The 13,908-nt window shown below is 40.4% G+C and overlaps 2 protein-coding genes across 4 annotated transcripts; one reads left to right on the plus strand and one right to left on the minus strand.

Moving 5' to 3' along the window:
* The first annotated feature begins 579 nt into the window (after positions 1 to 579).
* Positions 580 to 8,079, plus strand: zgc:110789 (Xan_ur_permease domain-containing protein). Of its 2 annotated transcripts, none has more exons than XM_040025037.1 (13): positions 580 to 692; positions 949 to 1,025; positions 1,597 to 1,731; positions 2,050 to 2,207; positions 3,410 to 3,569; positions 4,032 to 4,213; positions 4,584 to 4,704; positions 4,808 to 4,964; positions 5,225 to 5,478; positions 5,649 to 5,813; positions 5,905 to 6,013; positions 6,097 to 6,192; positions 6,942 to 8,079. In XM_040025037.1, the coding sequence occupies exons 2-13, from the start codon at positions 978 to 980 to the stop codon at positions 7,208 to 7,210; spliced, it is 1,854 nt and encodes a 617-aa protein (XP_039880971.1). In that variant the 5' UTR covers positions 580 to 692; positions 949 to 977; the 3' UTR covers positions 7,211 to 8,079. The 2 variants fall into 2 exon arrangements, with proteins under 2 accessions (XP_039880971.1, XP_039880970.1); XM_040025036.1 differs by lacking the exon at positions 580 to 692 and adding an exon at positions 710 to 859.
* LOC120729468 (protein FAM180A-like) lies at positions 7,715 to 11,569 on the minus strand. Of its 2 annotated transcripts, XM_040025038.1 has the most exons (3): positions 11,026 to 11,569; positions 8,515 to 8,613; positions 7,715 to 8,420 (listed from the first exon to the last, which is right to left on the minus strand). In XM_040025038.1, the coding sequence occupies exon 3, from the start codon at positions 8,412 to 8,414 to the stop codon at positions 8,091 to 8,093; it is 324 nt and encodes a 107-aa protein (XP_039880972.1). In that variant the 5' UTR covers positions 8,415 to 8,420; positions 8,515 to 8,613; positions 11,026 to 11,569; the 3' UTR covers positions 7,715 to 8,090. The 2 variants fall into 2 exon arrangements, with proteins under 2 accessions (XP_039880972.1, XP_039880973.1); XM_040025039.1 differs by lacking the exon at positions 11,026 to 11,569 and having other exon boundaries at positions 8,515 to 8,681.
* Between the last annotated feature and the right edge of the window lie 2,339 nt (positions 11,570 to 13,908).

A 13,908-nucleotide genomic window follows, 5' to 3' on the forward strand; every position in this document is an offset into this window, starting at 1 on the left:
ACAAGGAAACCTTCTCATTTTGGTGATCACCTGACTTTTCCTTCAGAAAACCTTTGCAGAATTCAAATGTCCGGGCAATGACAGAACGGAGAGTTCCACAGGCATTCATATCCTTTAAGGATGAATGATATTGGTTGCTTTTCACTGGTGTCTTTGTGCTGCCAGCGTGTGCCTTAGATCCTGATTTTGGAATAAGAAGAGATGTGCACTAATAATCATATGACATGCACACAGAAATGGATGCAAGCAGTGTGAGGATGAGCTTCTGCTGCTTGTCCAGCACATTAATGAAGTGGTGGTGGGCTGTTATCAAACTCCTAACAATATAATCTGATTTGCTATCATTTTACGGGAAGTAGAAATATACAGTAAATTAGGAAATTAAATTAACATCTACAGAACATTTTCTAGTCATCTATCAATACCAGCTTTGTGATTATTTGTCAACATGTGATCACTGCAGAAGTTTACCCTCCAAAACAAACATTTGGTGTTAAATTTAGAAAGAAACTCTGGGAGGGGGAAGTCTTTGTCAAACTAAAGGCTGTATTCTTTAACTGTTAAACATCTCTGACTGCAGAGCTGAGCACAGGTCACCACATACAGTAGACTTGCTGCTTCTTCAGCTTTAGAATTATATGATATGCTGAGGAATTAAATCTTTTAATACTTTCTTGCCTAAAGAGTTCTTGGTAAGAGATTTTATCTCCTGCCAGCCAAATGCCGGGCGGTCAGCTGCTGATTCTGTTGTAATTCGGTTCACATGAGCTGCAGGTGGGATCCATTTTGATCAACAAAAGCTGCAGTCTCATGTCTGAACTCTGCGCGTTCAGAATACTCTGCCTGCTCCGACCCGTCTGTACGCTCTCTCGCCTCTATCAGATGCTCCTCCTGATCCCTCCCCTCTGATTAATGGTTTTCATTTCTCTGTTTTGTTTCTCGGCTCAGGAGACCACAAACTGGACCTATAGCCTGACATGGCTCCAGAAAAGGAAAGTAATGGACTTGACAACTATACCTTTGCGGTGAGTGTTGCTTTTAATTATATATTAGGAAATGATTCGAGAGACTGCATAGTCTCTACACAGAATCACATCTTGGCATTCATAACTCTCAGGTGTCCATGTGGACTATAAATAATAACCCACATTCTTACCTGCAGTAACTGCAGTAACTAATATGATTAAACAGCCTCATATTAGTTTAAGATCAAACAGCTGCTTGCTGAGTGAAACAGAAGCATGAGTAGATTTTTTAAAGTATCTGTGAAATGAAGGTTTTCCTACCATCACATGATTATAGAAGGAATTCTTGATTCCTAGTGTTGAAAAATGGAACGACTTATCTGACTGCCCTGTTCTTTTCATCTTATTCTAATATTTTGGTTATGAGAAACATGAAATTAAGTTCTTTAATTATAGTTATTTACATACATTTTATAGATAACGTGTAAACACATATCAATGCTTCTTTTTTTAAACAAAGGGCAGTCAGTTGTGAATGATGCATACAGTGAACTGAGGATCACAAGTGTTGATAGATCCCTGCAGAATGTTCTAGTTTGACATGTCTGCTTATTCTTCTAATGAACTAAAGCTGGAAGGACGTTTCTGTGATCTGCCCGACAACGAAAAAGAACCAGCCTCCTCTACGGACGAGTGCAGTAACAAACTAGCATACTGTGTGACAGATGTTCCTCCCTGGTACCTGTGCATCATTTTAGGAATCCAGGTATGTCAACAAAGGTTTTTTCTTTGATTTGTTTCCCTTTGGTCATGTTTAACAATGATTAAGAGCCAGCTTTGCTGCATTGTTTCTAAAGTAACAATGTAAACATGACCAGCTTTCGCTTGACATTTCCTTGAGTGTTAGTTGCTTGGTTTTAGTTGTGTAAGCCAGATAATGAAATTTGACTTTAATTGCACCGAGCCTTCACTGTAATCTCTCAGGTGGTGTACAAACATCAACCATGTACCTTTTTTTTTTTAAACGTGTAAATCCTACAACGATTAAATGAATCTCTGTTTTCCCCCAACTTTGCCCTCTCAGCACTGTTTGACTGCATTTGGAGGTATCATTGCCATCCCCCTGATTCTGTCCCAGGGACTGTGTCTGCAGCATGATGGCCTCACACAGAGCCATCTCATCAGTACAATCTTCTTGGTTTCTGGGGTCTGCACTCTGTTGCAAGTAGTCTTTGGCATTAGGTAAGAAAACAAGCAGGAACATTACTTATTGAAAACCAGGCTGTAAGGCTGCGTGGCTGTCTGTATCTGTGGGATGTCTCCTGGGGATATGCACTAGGAATTTTTGCAGTTATGAATTATATTGTGGGATTCTGGAGTGCTTTATATTTCTTTTATTTAATGTAAGATGATTTACATTAATTTATTGTTCATTCAGTGCTTTTTGATGTTCTGAGAGTATTTGTCCAACGCAGTGGTGCAGCAGGATGGAATTAACTAAGCTTCTTCTTCTTATTAAACAGCCAGAACAGAGAAGCCATTCTGCCTTTCTTCTAAACCTCTTTTGAACTATTATGCCTGCCAAAATGAATGTGCATGAACACCGAGTAGTATTTGAAAGCTTCATGGAGGTGAAATAAGTCCATTTGAGCTTTTATACTGTACAGAACTCAGCTTTTATTGTCAAATAAATAGTATTTAGTTGTTTTGCTAATTGATTTCTGCTTAAAATACCAGTATGGAAACTTCCTTGTAAACAGTGACACATGCACAGGAGAGCGAACATGATGTCACTGTTCTGGAGGCCTACAAACTTGTATGTTGTTGCTCTGAACTTCTGTTATGTGGTTGCAGACTCAGCCTGCCTGAATACTGGTGTCACAGATGGATTAACGGAGGAATTTCTATCTTATTATGTTTGGAATCTACTTCCTGCTAAGTCCACATTGTTCTGGCTTAGCACCACTCATGCTTTCTTGTCTTTCCCAAAATGTCTGCAAGTCATCTGTGAGGGAAAACAAGCCTCGCACTTAGTGGTGCTTTTAGCGTCCCGACGACACAACGAAAACTTTCCGATGTTTCATCAAAAGAAATGTTTGCACGTTTTGTTTTTCACAAGAAAACTTCTCTTCTTCTGCGACGTGTGTGAATGATGCACTGCTTATGAGAATAGCATAATGAGGGTCATTACGTGGCAGATTATTTTAACTGACTTAACTTTCAGTCTAACAGTTTGCATAACAAGTCACACTCTCTTCACATGGTTTAAATTAACCATTTCCTTGTACACGATTCAAATAAATAGACTGCAGATGCCGTCAGAGAGGTCTTAAAAAACACACGCATGCACAGAAGACACTGCCTCAGTCAGTCTAAGCGTTTCGATCACCCAAAGATACAGTAACTGATGGTTTGCTCTCTCGTATTGTGTTAATTATTTCCAGGCTGCCGATTCTCCAAGGTGGCACATTCACATTACTGGCTCCTTCCATGGCACTGCTCTCCATGCCAGAGTGGACGTGTCCTGCATGGACGCAAAATGCCAGCCTAGTCAACACCTCGTCCACACACTTCATAGAAGTGTGGCAAAGTCGAATGAGAGCAGTAAGTAAACTGTGACAGTCTGAACCTTCAGCATTTTGATCCCATAGATCATTTTTGGTTACATTTTTCTAAAAACTCGTCTGACTTGTTCTCTCCAACTGCAAACTAGTTGAGCTTGTTAAAAAAAAAAGTGCTTCCAGGGAGGCACAAAGATTTCAGATTAGCGTCTGTAGTGGTCCTAGTGCCTATGCTGGAAGCCTTCAAGTTCATGCATGATGCCGAGCCACAGACTGGAACCCCTCTGGTGGAGGTTGCAGCTCCTGGCTTATAGACTTGTACATGTCCTGTTAAACAGAAACACTTAAGGGTGAGGCAGATAGAATTTTATCCCAAAAGTCTAACACTGACCGGCAATGGAAATGTTTGCCAGCAAATAACAACAGAAATGTTTTTTAGTACAAAAAGGTTGATGAGGTTACGAATTCCAAATTCTGACTGTCAACATTTTTGTGTTTTCTGAAGCTTCAGGGATCCATTATTGTGGGATCAGTCTTCCAAGTGCTGGTTGGTTTTTCAGGCCTCATTGGCCTCTTCATGCGCTTCATTGGGCCTCTCACCATCGCTCCTACTATTTCTCTCATTGGACTGTCCCTCTTTGACTCAGCGGGTAGCAGTGCTGGGAACCACTGGGGCATCTCTGCAATGTGGGTAAAACTTCTAAATAAAGTCCCTAAAAAAGGCCCCATTTCTCTACATAACATAAAAATGACAAAATGAATATTTAAAGACTGCCAGAGAGATTTGTCTAGAAAAGATTTCATGCCACCTTAAAGCAGGTTTCTCAATAAAATGCGTGTTAGGTTGTGTTAAGCTTGCTCCCAGTCCTGCCTGGGCAAGACTTTAGAAAATAATACGCCTTCAACCCAGTAAAGCTTTAATCTTAAGGCTGCAGAGAAAAGCCTATTAAAACTTTCTTGCCCAACATCCAGTACAGCTGATCTACTTTCCTTTTTCTTCATTACATCTCAGCAATATTTACACGATGTTTTTCCCCTTTATGTCTGTGTCACACAGGACCACGGCACTCATCATCCTGTTCTCGCAGTACCTCCGTCACATACCAGTGCCCTTTCCAGCATATAACAAGGATAAAAGGCTGCACACCTCTCCAGTCTACGTCTTTCAGATTCTTCCTGTATGTTGAAGACATTGAGTCTTTTCTTTTTTTCTATTAATTTTTTAATATTAAAGCCAAACAAAACAGATAACAAGGTGTTTTTGTTTTAATGCATCACAAGGTTTTGCTTGGAATCACGTTATCTTGGACCATTTGTTACATTTTGACTGTCTACAATGTACTTCCTGCTGAACCAGACAAGTATGGTTACCTTGCACGCACCGATCTAAAGAGAGATGTCATGAGTCAGGCTCCCTGGCTGGTTTTCCCGTACCCAGGTAAGATAGAAAAGCTCCGTTAAAACAACTTTGGTCATTTTCTTTGTTTCTGACTTTTAACTAAACTCAGACTGAATGGGATCATTGTTTCCACCCACATTTCTTTGTAATGACGAGGAATATCATCCAGTACCACAGTGTGGCTCAGTGATGTGTTGGAAGAAACTCACAGAGTCATCAAAGTTATCTTATTTTCAGAATAATATTTTGCAGATTATGCATTTGTGACATTTTCAACTTGCTTGCGTTTCCAAAATTAGGACAATGGGGGAGACCTACTGTCAGCCTGGCAGGTGTGATTGGCATCTTGGCTGGTGTAATTTCCTCTATGATAGAGTCTGTTGGGGACTACCACGCCTGTGCTAGGTTATCTGGAGCTCCACCACCCCCAAAACATGCCATCAACAGGGGTATCGGCATTGAGGGGATAGGCTGCCTGTTAGCAGGTGCCTGGGGTACTGGAAATGGTACCACCTCATACAGCGAAAATGTCGGAGCCCTTGGTATCACAAAGGTGAGATGACCTGCTGTTTTATGAAGTTTTTGCTACTGTTTGGATTTTTTGGCGTTTTGTGCAGTTTTTTGCATTGTTAGTTCTTTTCCTCCCTTAAATTTGGCATTTTAAGCACAAATTTCAGTGCACTCAGATCTCAGGAAAACTGAGAGAATTTCTATTTTTTGCAGGTGGGCAGTCGGATGGTGATTGTGGCCAGCGGAGTGCTGATGGTTGTCATGGGTATATTTGGTAAAGTGGGCGCTATATTCACCACTATCCCGTCACCTGTCATAGGAGGAATGTTCATGGTTATGTTTGGTGTCATCTCTGCAGCCGGAGTTTCAAATCTGCAGGTTTGTACTGAAGCTCAAAAGTGTCGGCACATTTTCTTCTTTTGATTTGAGTCGGTTTTAACTAGACTCTGTTTCTGGGTCACATTTTCAGTACGCAGACATGAACTCGTCTCGAAACATCTTCATTTTCGGCTTCTCCATGTTCACTGGTCTGGTTATTCCAAATTGGATATTGAAGAATTCCAAAGCTATTTCTACAGGTGGACAGAAAATCTTTACTAATCTTTTTTTCCAAAAAACCTGATCATTTAAACACAGGTCTAACTGTTTACATTGTGTCCAGGTGTGGTAGAACTTGATCAGGTCCTACAGGTACTTCTGACAACCAGCATGTTTGTCGGTGGCTTCTTTGGTTTCATACTGGACAACACCATTCCAGGTATTGCTCTTTGTTACTGTTCTGCATGTATTTAATTCACCATGTTTAAAACACTGAAGCACAGAGCTGAGGTTATGATAAACATGGCAATTTAATGAAACTGTACTGTGGACATATTCATTTAGTTTAGTGATTATTCAATTAATTAAGAAAGGGTCAGAATGAAAAGTAATGTGAAAAAGAAAGTTTACACAAGACTCTATGACTCTACAGTGAGGACTATGAGAACTCCGAGGTGAAATAATCATTTCCTTTCTCACCCTCATCATTGTGGAGGAATGTTGACCCACTCTCCTCTACGGCGTTGCTTGAGATTATTGAGGTTTGCAGGTATTTGTTTATGCACAGCCCTCTTATGGTCTGACTGTAAGGGAGCACTGAATTTCAATCTGCTCAAGCTCTAAAGTTTGATGGGTCTTTACAACACCTTGATTTTTTTTTTTTACCTATTCTGGTTTAGATTTGGTGGCGTGCTTGGGATCATTATCATTGTCATTGTAGCGAGGGTCTACTTTCTCTTTCACAGGACTTTAAAAATGAAAACAGCAAAATAAGTAACATTTTTTAACCTTTCATTAGTGTCTTTCACTTCAGCTAAATTTAAAAGAACAATGTTTTAGAAATATTCTATTAGAGAATCATAATCCCGGGACACAGTGTTGTCAACATTTATGATAAACAAACCAAATCAGGAAATAGAGATAATCCAGAGTCAGGTTTTTTTAAAAAACACTGAACATGTCCAACAGGATCGAAGCATGAACGAGGTATCCTTGCCTGGACCAAGGCTCATGAGGATGACTCCAGCAACACACTGGAGAGCGGAAAAGTCTACAGCCTTCCCTTTGGCATCAACTCTCATCTGTGTTCTTCCTCCTGGTTCCGGTACATCCCCTTTTGTCCTCCTACCATGCCCAACTCCTCAGATGGATGCGGGGCAGTTGCTAATTCCGTGGAACCTAAACAGCCATTGGGACAACAAGAGCCTGCACAAGTTATTACTGGAGCTGGCCTGTGAGCGGTGCACTCACTCCAGCGTGCCATTTTGGGGATTTTTCCAAAACCAGTTCCATCACAGGCAGCTCAGTTTGGACCTTGTAAAGGGCACTCTAATATAACAACACGGTGCAAAGTATTTAAATGACCTTTTAAGGTGACGTTTGCAAATTATATCCTGCACTGGGAGGTACATGATCAGCCACAAAGTTACAACCACTTAGTGGGTAAGTGATCGTTTCATTACAGTGCAATGTTCTGCTGGGAAGCCTTCGTTCCTGGCATTCATGGGGAAGCGACTTTCGCTCGTTTCAACCAACTAAACATTGTTGTAGATGAGTAACACTTTCCTTTAAGGAGGAGACTGTTTTACCACAGCGTGAGAAGTGGTTTTAATGTTGTGGCTCATCTTATGGAAGGTAGTATAGATAGACTTTTTTGTAAACTGGTGATACTGGTGATATGATAATTGTTGATGATGTATATCTTAAAAAACCTGAGCAGTCATCTGAATCCAGACCTGCAGTTCTCATTGGTTCAAAACTTGATGTTTTATTCTTTCATATTAGTCTCGAAATGCCGTCACATCTGGGTGCTAGTGAACAAACGCTGAAATGACAGGAACATGATTAAATCCACAATGTTTAATGCTACATTCAAGATATGAATTTGTTTCATATACAGTACCTCATGTTTGGATGAACATTTGCTGTAACAGTCAATATTTTACAATGATTGTGTTTATTTTCTTTCTGTGCACTTTACGAATTCATGCTGACGTTTACTGACAGGACATTTCCATCAGGATCTGTCAGCCATCCAGCTGCAAGCTCCAACACTTCAGCTTTTCATCTGTGTGCATATTAAACAGTGAGTCATTGTGTCACAGCACCACTGCTTACTCAGTTTCTCAGTGTCAGATCCTTCTTGATGGATTTGTATAGGCTTACAAAGGACTCTGCCCACACGTCTCTTTGGTATTCAGTAGCGGAGCTGACCATCTGATGGGCAGTGTACACCAAAGTCAAGACAGTGCGCTCAAAATCGTGCTGATGCAGGTAGCCAGTATGATTTGAAAGACCGGATGTGAGCCTCAATATGTCTGTTAGCTTTTTCGGAATGATCTCTTCGCAGATGAAATCCAGGTTTCTTGTCTTTTGAAGGGAAGCTAGTTCAGCATCTGTGACCGAAAACGCTCCACTGGATTCAAACTGTATGCCAGACATCAGTATCTGTATTTAGTGACAAGAAAAGAAGTAACTGTTCATAGTTACATTGTCAGTGTTTGCTTTTTACTCATAAAAACTCAAAGGTTTGTTCTTTTACCTCAAACAGCAGATGAGCATCACTGATGGAGCTGATGAAAGTGGGGTTCACCGCAGCTGTCACTCCTCTTTTCTATACTACTTGCAGCTGGAAATAAGGCTGGTGCACCAAGAGACACAGACAACGAGAATCAAGGGTGTTATGAAAGCATGCGCAGTTTCACATCTGGATTATTTCTATGCATCCAAAAGACAGTTTAAATCTTTTCAGCTGGAAATCCCTGTGACAAGTAAGCAATAATCCCTGCATGGTACAATGAAATGCAGATTTTACTGTGAGGTGAAGCCTGTGACAGATGTGAAATCCAGGTTCATCCAGCTCACAGCAGCAGGTAATCTATAATAGGTGTTTTAAAGTCTGTGATCTGTAACCTTTCTTATGAATCCTATCAGCAGACAATGAGACATGACCTCAAACTTCAAAGGAAACATAGAAATCAAAGGTGGAGTGGCACATGGATTGTACAACAAGTTCCAGATGATTGTACAGAGCTGTATATGGGATTCCTCAGTTTCAGCATTCCTTAAGCCAGGATGTTAAAAACAAGTTGATGGGTCAAATGCAATTCAGAAGCTCTCGTTTTTTAACTTGAATATGAATTTTACAAAAGCAGAATTGTTCCTTTGCCTTACTTTTAACTGCTTTCCCTCAGAAAAGGCTCACTAATTAGGATTAAACTCAGCGAGTCTAATGGAAACATTAGGTATCTGACAAAACTCTGTCCAGGTGTTGGTGCCACATGTCAGTGTGTAAAACCACCAGAGTTCGAGAGCCTGTGTTGTAGGGTGATGTGAAAATCTCATGAAAAACAGAAAACAACATGAAAAGTCCAGAATCTAGATTACATGGCCAAAGCGGTGGACCCAGTGAGCTGACAATGATGGAACTAACATGTTTAAAAGGAACAAAGTTACAGTTTTCACACATTGTCCCGTCTCTCACATCCAATAATGGCGTGGTTTTATTAATGCCTAAAAGTGGAGTTTCTGCAATTCCAAGATCCAGGTGACAGAATTTCTTTTCCTAAAAGCATGAAAACAGGAGGGAACCGTGCAAAAAGACAGACAGCAAACTGCTCCGGCATGCAGTAATATCGGCAGAATGGTAAAGTGATTCAGTTCAAAAAATAAAAAAGGAAGCACATTAAGAAATTCATTGCTATTGATACGCCAGAGCCACTTACCCAGTGCCAGCACGTTCACAGCATGTGTTTATTTCAGCAGATGAAACGAGATGATATTTTAATAGACTTTAAATCAACCGAGCAAGTCGGTCATTATGTTAAGCTAACGATCTCCATTAATCTCAGTTCAATAAGGCCGGCGAGAGCTTGCATTATTGAACAGGATAGCGTTTCCTTTTTAGTAACTTCTCCAATTCACAGCGATTAAACATTTTCATGAAACATATTACTCTGAATTACATGTTTAGGTAATTACGATTATGTCAGGACATAATTCATAATTAGCTGCATAAAATAGTAATTAAACGCCAGCATATCCAAACCTGTTTTCACTTTTATGTTCTGCTGATAGAAGATATCACAGCAAACACTGTTTTCTCTTCCTTCTCTCTTATTGCACAGTTTTACATGAAATGTTTTCATGTACATACATGTTCCTAGTTATTAAATAGCATATATTAAATTATATAATTATATATATATATATTATATTATATAAGCAAATATTAAAATTAGCATTTTTTTCAAGCACGTGAGGTTGGATGAGGTTCCACTTGCATGGTTTTTACTGGTGCTGCGCCATGGTAAGTTATTCATCTATGTAAGACTTTAACTCCAAAAAAGATCCTGGACTTTAACTGCAGTCTTAAATCTCGATGACCAACTTTATTTCTTTGGCAGCTTCACATCGCAGCGGGAGGAAGTTGTTTGAAACACTGGGATAAATGCCCAAAGCGGTGTAACATCATAACACTAAAGTGCACATGGTGCCCACGTTTATCAGCTGATCTTAAAAAAGAGCCCAATAAATCTAATCCTGATGATTGCAGCTTCTCATCCCTACTTGCTTTCATCCTTGCCTTCATGTCAGTGACCCACACTCATCTCTGCTTTTTAATCGCTTTCCTAGAGTGGCGTGCTTTTTTGGAATTGCAATGAAATCAAGATTTACAAAAACACTCAAACTCCACAGGCAGAAAGAATCATCTGTCACAAGCTGATCTGATCATCTTTGCTGTAAGCTTTTTATTATTCAGTGTTTCCTCCTTCTCTCAGATCAGTTTACAGCTCCAGCCACTGTTTCCCATTAGAAACAGGTGCAGCTGATCTGTGATCCCAGAGCAGCCGCCAACATTAAAACACGCTTTGACTAAAAATAGACATTTAAAACTATTTAACTCACATATTAGGTGCTGGATTACAGAACAGGTGAGGAACGAGGATCACTCTGTGTTCAGCAAAGGTTCCCAATCCTCAAAAAGTATTTGCAGAAACTGAACTGTTTGCTTTTCTGTAGCAAACTTACATACATGCATTTTGAGTCTTACCATTAGCCCGATGTTGTGTGGCACCTGCCTCGATGCAGCAGCAGAAAAGAGCAACTATAAGCATCTTCCAGGGCAGCATGGTTGCCTGATGTTGGTTGCAAAACTGCACAGAGGTCTCTAAATTTACTGAGCATTTGGAGCTACACACAGCATCAGACGGCACGCTTTATTCATCACTCGTGTTCTCGGATTCGGTCTGCCTTCAGAACTGTGTTTTCTCTCCACCTCCTCTCTCTCTTTTGCTCTCATGAGCAGGATTACAATGCTTCCATCTGGTTATCATTAGGTTCAAAGGCACCCTCTTATTTTTGCACCATTTTTCTGGTCTCCCCTATTTCTTGTACATGTGGACAACTTTGATGTGTTTGTCTCGTGTCCTCTTCATGGATGCAGCAGCGATTTTCTTTGTTCAAATATGTTCTCACTGAAATGTCACAGAAAAGCTTCGTATCAAATCTAAAATTCTCATCTGTATTTAGTGTAACCTTTGCAATTCATGTCATGATTTAGCTGCAACCAGAAAAGCATATGCTGATTTCCAGTATGCACAGTGTTCACAGGCTCTTCAGCCTTAGAAACAACTTGTCATGTAACAAAGTTGTTGTCACTTGCTGTTAAATGAAGAGTTATTTGTTCATCCAACTGTCTCTAGAAAGAATGTGCTTACATACATGTATTTTATAAAGTCATGAGCTATGAATTTACCACCAACAGTTGGTGTACCTCAGCTGGAGCATATGTGACGGTGCCAGGATGAGCACCGAACAACCAGCTTGGTCTCCGTTCTTCAGTATGAGAAATGTGAAAAGTTCACACTCCATGAACATGAAACTCGGCTACGTGATTATTTCTAACTGTATAATGTGTACACCCTGAAGTCCGCACTGAAAACATCTGCAGAAACCACAAAGAGGCACTTTGTTCAGTGCCTGGCACCGTTCACCTTCTACACAAGCCTGAGGAACACTAACCAAAAATACAACCGTGTAAAATATCACTTATCTGTTGTAGCGCTATTTTAGTCCCAATTTGTTCCATGTAGGAGTTCAAATTGATGCCAACGCCTGAGCACAGCACAAAGTTCTGGTATGCGTCATGTTAGTGCAGTCGAATGTGTTTCAGTGGCAGAGATGTGGCGGTCGTGTTGCTGCAGAGGAATGCAGACGCAGGCTGTGCTGAAGCTGGTAGGAGAGCTATGACCTCTGTAAGACCTCCAAGAACCACAGCTCTAGAACTTGAACAAACATACGATTCTTTCACATTAAATAAAAAATGTTATTCTGGGCTGTACAGGACCCCAAATAATTTGCTCTCTTGCTGTACTCAGTGAGTGACTCAGAGGTAGATGTTTAGTGTTAAGACAAATTTGGCCTTTTAGATTATTAGGAATAAAACAGATAATTCTCTGCAATGGCAAAGAAAAGAAACAGGATTGCCAGACATGCCTGAGGACTGACGACATCCATCACACGACAGGGAAAGAGACTGTCCAGTGGTTGCGACTGCAGTATATTATGAACTGTGCACCAAGTGACTTCACATCTCTCCCAGTAGCATCGCACGTGAAGTAATACTGACCTTTCATGTTACCATTTTGAGCAACACAGATAAATACTTATCTGGAAAACAGTAAAAAAGCATTGCTGCAAGATGTAATTCTTGGAATTTTAATATCACAGTTATGCAGTGCTGTACCTGTTACTGGTGATCCGGGGATTTAAAACAGGGATTTGGCTTGCTCCCACAGCTTTTTAGGTTAACAGGTGATTATAAATGGCTCATGCATGTGAATGGTTGTCCTTCTCTCTGTCCATGGTGAACTTTGCCGCCTGCCCTGTGGCAGCTGTGATAGGCTCCAGGGCCTGGATTGCTAAACTGGATAAATGGAAGAAAACATGCAGGACTTTGGCTTGCATTGGAGTATTTTTCTTAGTCCAGGGGGATTCCTGCTATTACCAAAGTAAAATAGCTACGTGAGTCTTTTTCCATGGATAACAAGGCAATGAGGTCTCTGTGTACTATTACACAAAGGTGTCCATGAAATGTGTGAGCCTCAATAGTGGTAGATTCCTCGTATGTTTAAAAGAGCCATCTTTGATTTTAACAAGGATTTGTCGTCTTCCTGCTATGAAAAGAAGAGTTTGTGTCAGTAGATATTTTTGAATTGTATTTATAATGTTTTGAAAATGATCATAGAAAACAGCTGTTTTCTAACACCACCAAGCGGTACACAGAGTGCAGCGGCATATCACAAGATGGTCAGATGAAAGATGTCTCAACATAATATATTATACTTGAGAACTAATAGATCAGCAGCTCTCTATAAGGAACGCCTCATTGACAAGAGAAGCCATGAAAATGGCCAATAGAAGGTCAGAAAACTGCTCATTACAGCTGTAGCGAGAAGAAATGACTCTTCGAATTCACAATCTGAGCCCGAAGTGATCAAAGAGTCAACATAACATTTGATACAGGAGTGTTTAATGCATGAGTGTATTACTTTGACTGAGGCTGCAGGTGGTGGAGTCTGGCTCTGATATCAGCAGACAGCACTGGTTGCTGGTGGTGTTTTCACGCTGTGGGGATTATTCCATTCAAACTCTTTGGGGCACAATCAAGTTTCGTGTACCGTGCTGTGACCGCCATTCCAGTACTACTTCACGATTCGATGGCAGTAATCAGATTTGAACTGAGAAGACTACCTTTGGGATCTTGTATCCTTACAGCACTAACAGCATGCTGACAAATCTGTCACCATGAACTGGAAAGTTTCCTGCACAAAATTCAGCCATACAAGAATAAATAAATATGTGTTTCCATCTGTCAGATCGTATGACACAAAATATTTACTTATATTCGTCTAAATGTCACTAAAGATTACAC

This window comes from Simochromis diagramma, unplaced genomic scaffold, assembly GCF_900408965.1.
Source record: "Simochromis diagramma unplaced genomic scaffold, fSimDia1.1 OVJJ01000293.1, whole genome shotgun sequence".
In the NCBI taxonomy this organism is placed as follows: Eukaryota; Metazoa; Chordata; class Actinopteri; order Cichliformes; family Cichlidae; genus Simochromis; species Simochromis diagramma.

Bases quoted from the DNA above. Each gene is read 5' to 3' on its own strand.
- zgc:110789 (XM_040025037.1), top strand. From the start codon at position 978: ATGGCTCCAGAAAAGGAAAGTAATGGACTTGACAACTATACCTTTGCG. The intron at 1,732-2,049 runs GTATGTCAACAA...TTGCCCTCTCAG, and splicing joins GCATCATTTTAGGAATCCAG to CACTGTTTGACTGCATTTGG. The intron at 4,705-4,807 runs GTATGTTGAAGA...ATGCATCACAAG, and splicing joins ACGTCTTTCAGATTCTTCCT to GTTTTGCTTGGAATCACGTT.
- LOC120729468 (XM_040025038.1), bottom strand. From the start codon at position 8,414: ATGTCTGGCATACAGTTTGAATCCAGTGGAGCGTTTTCGGTCACAGAT.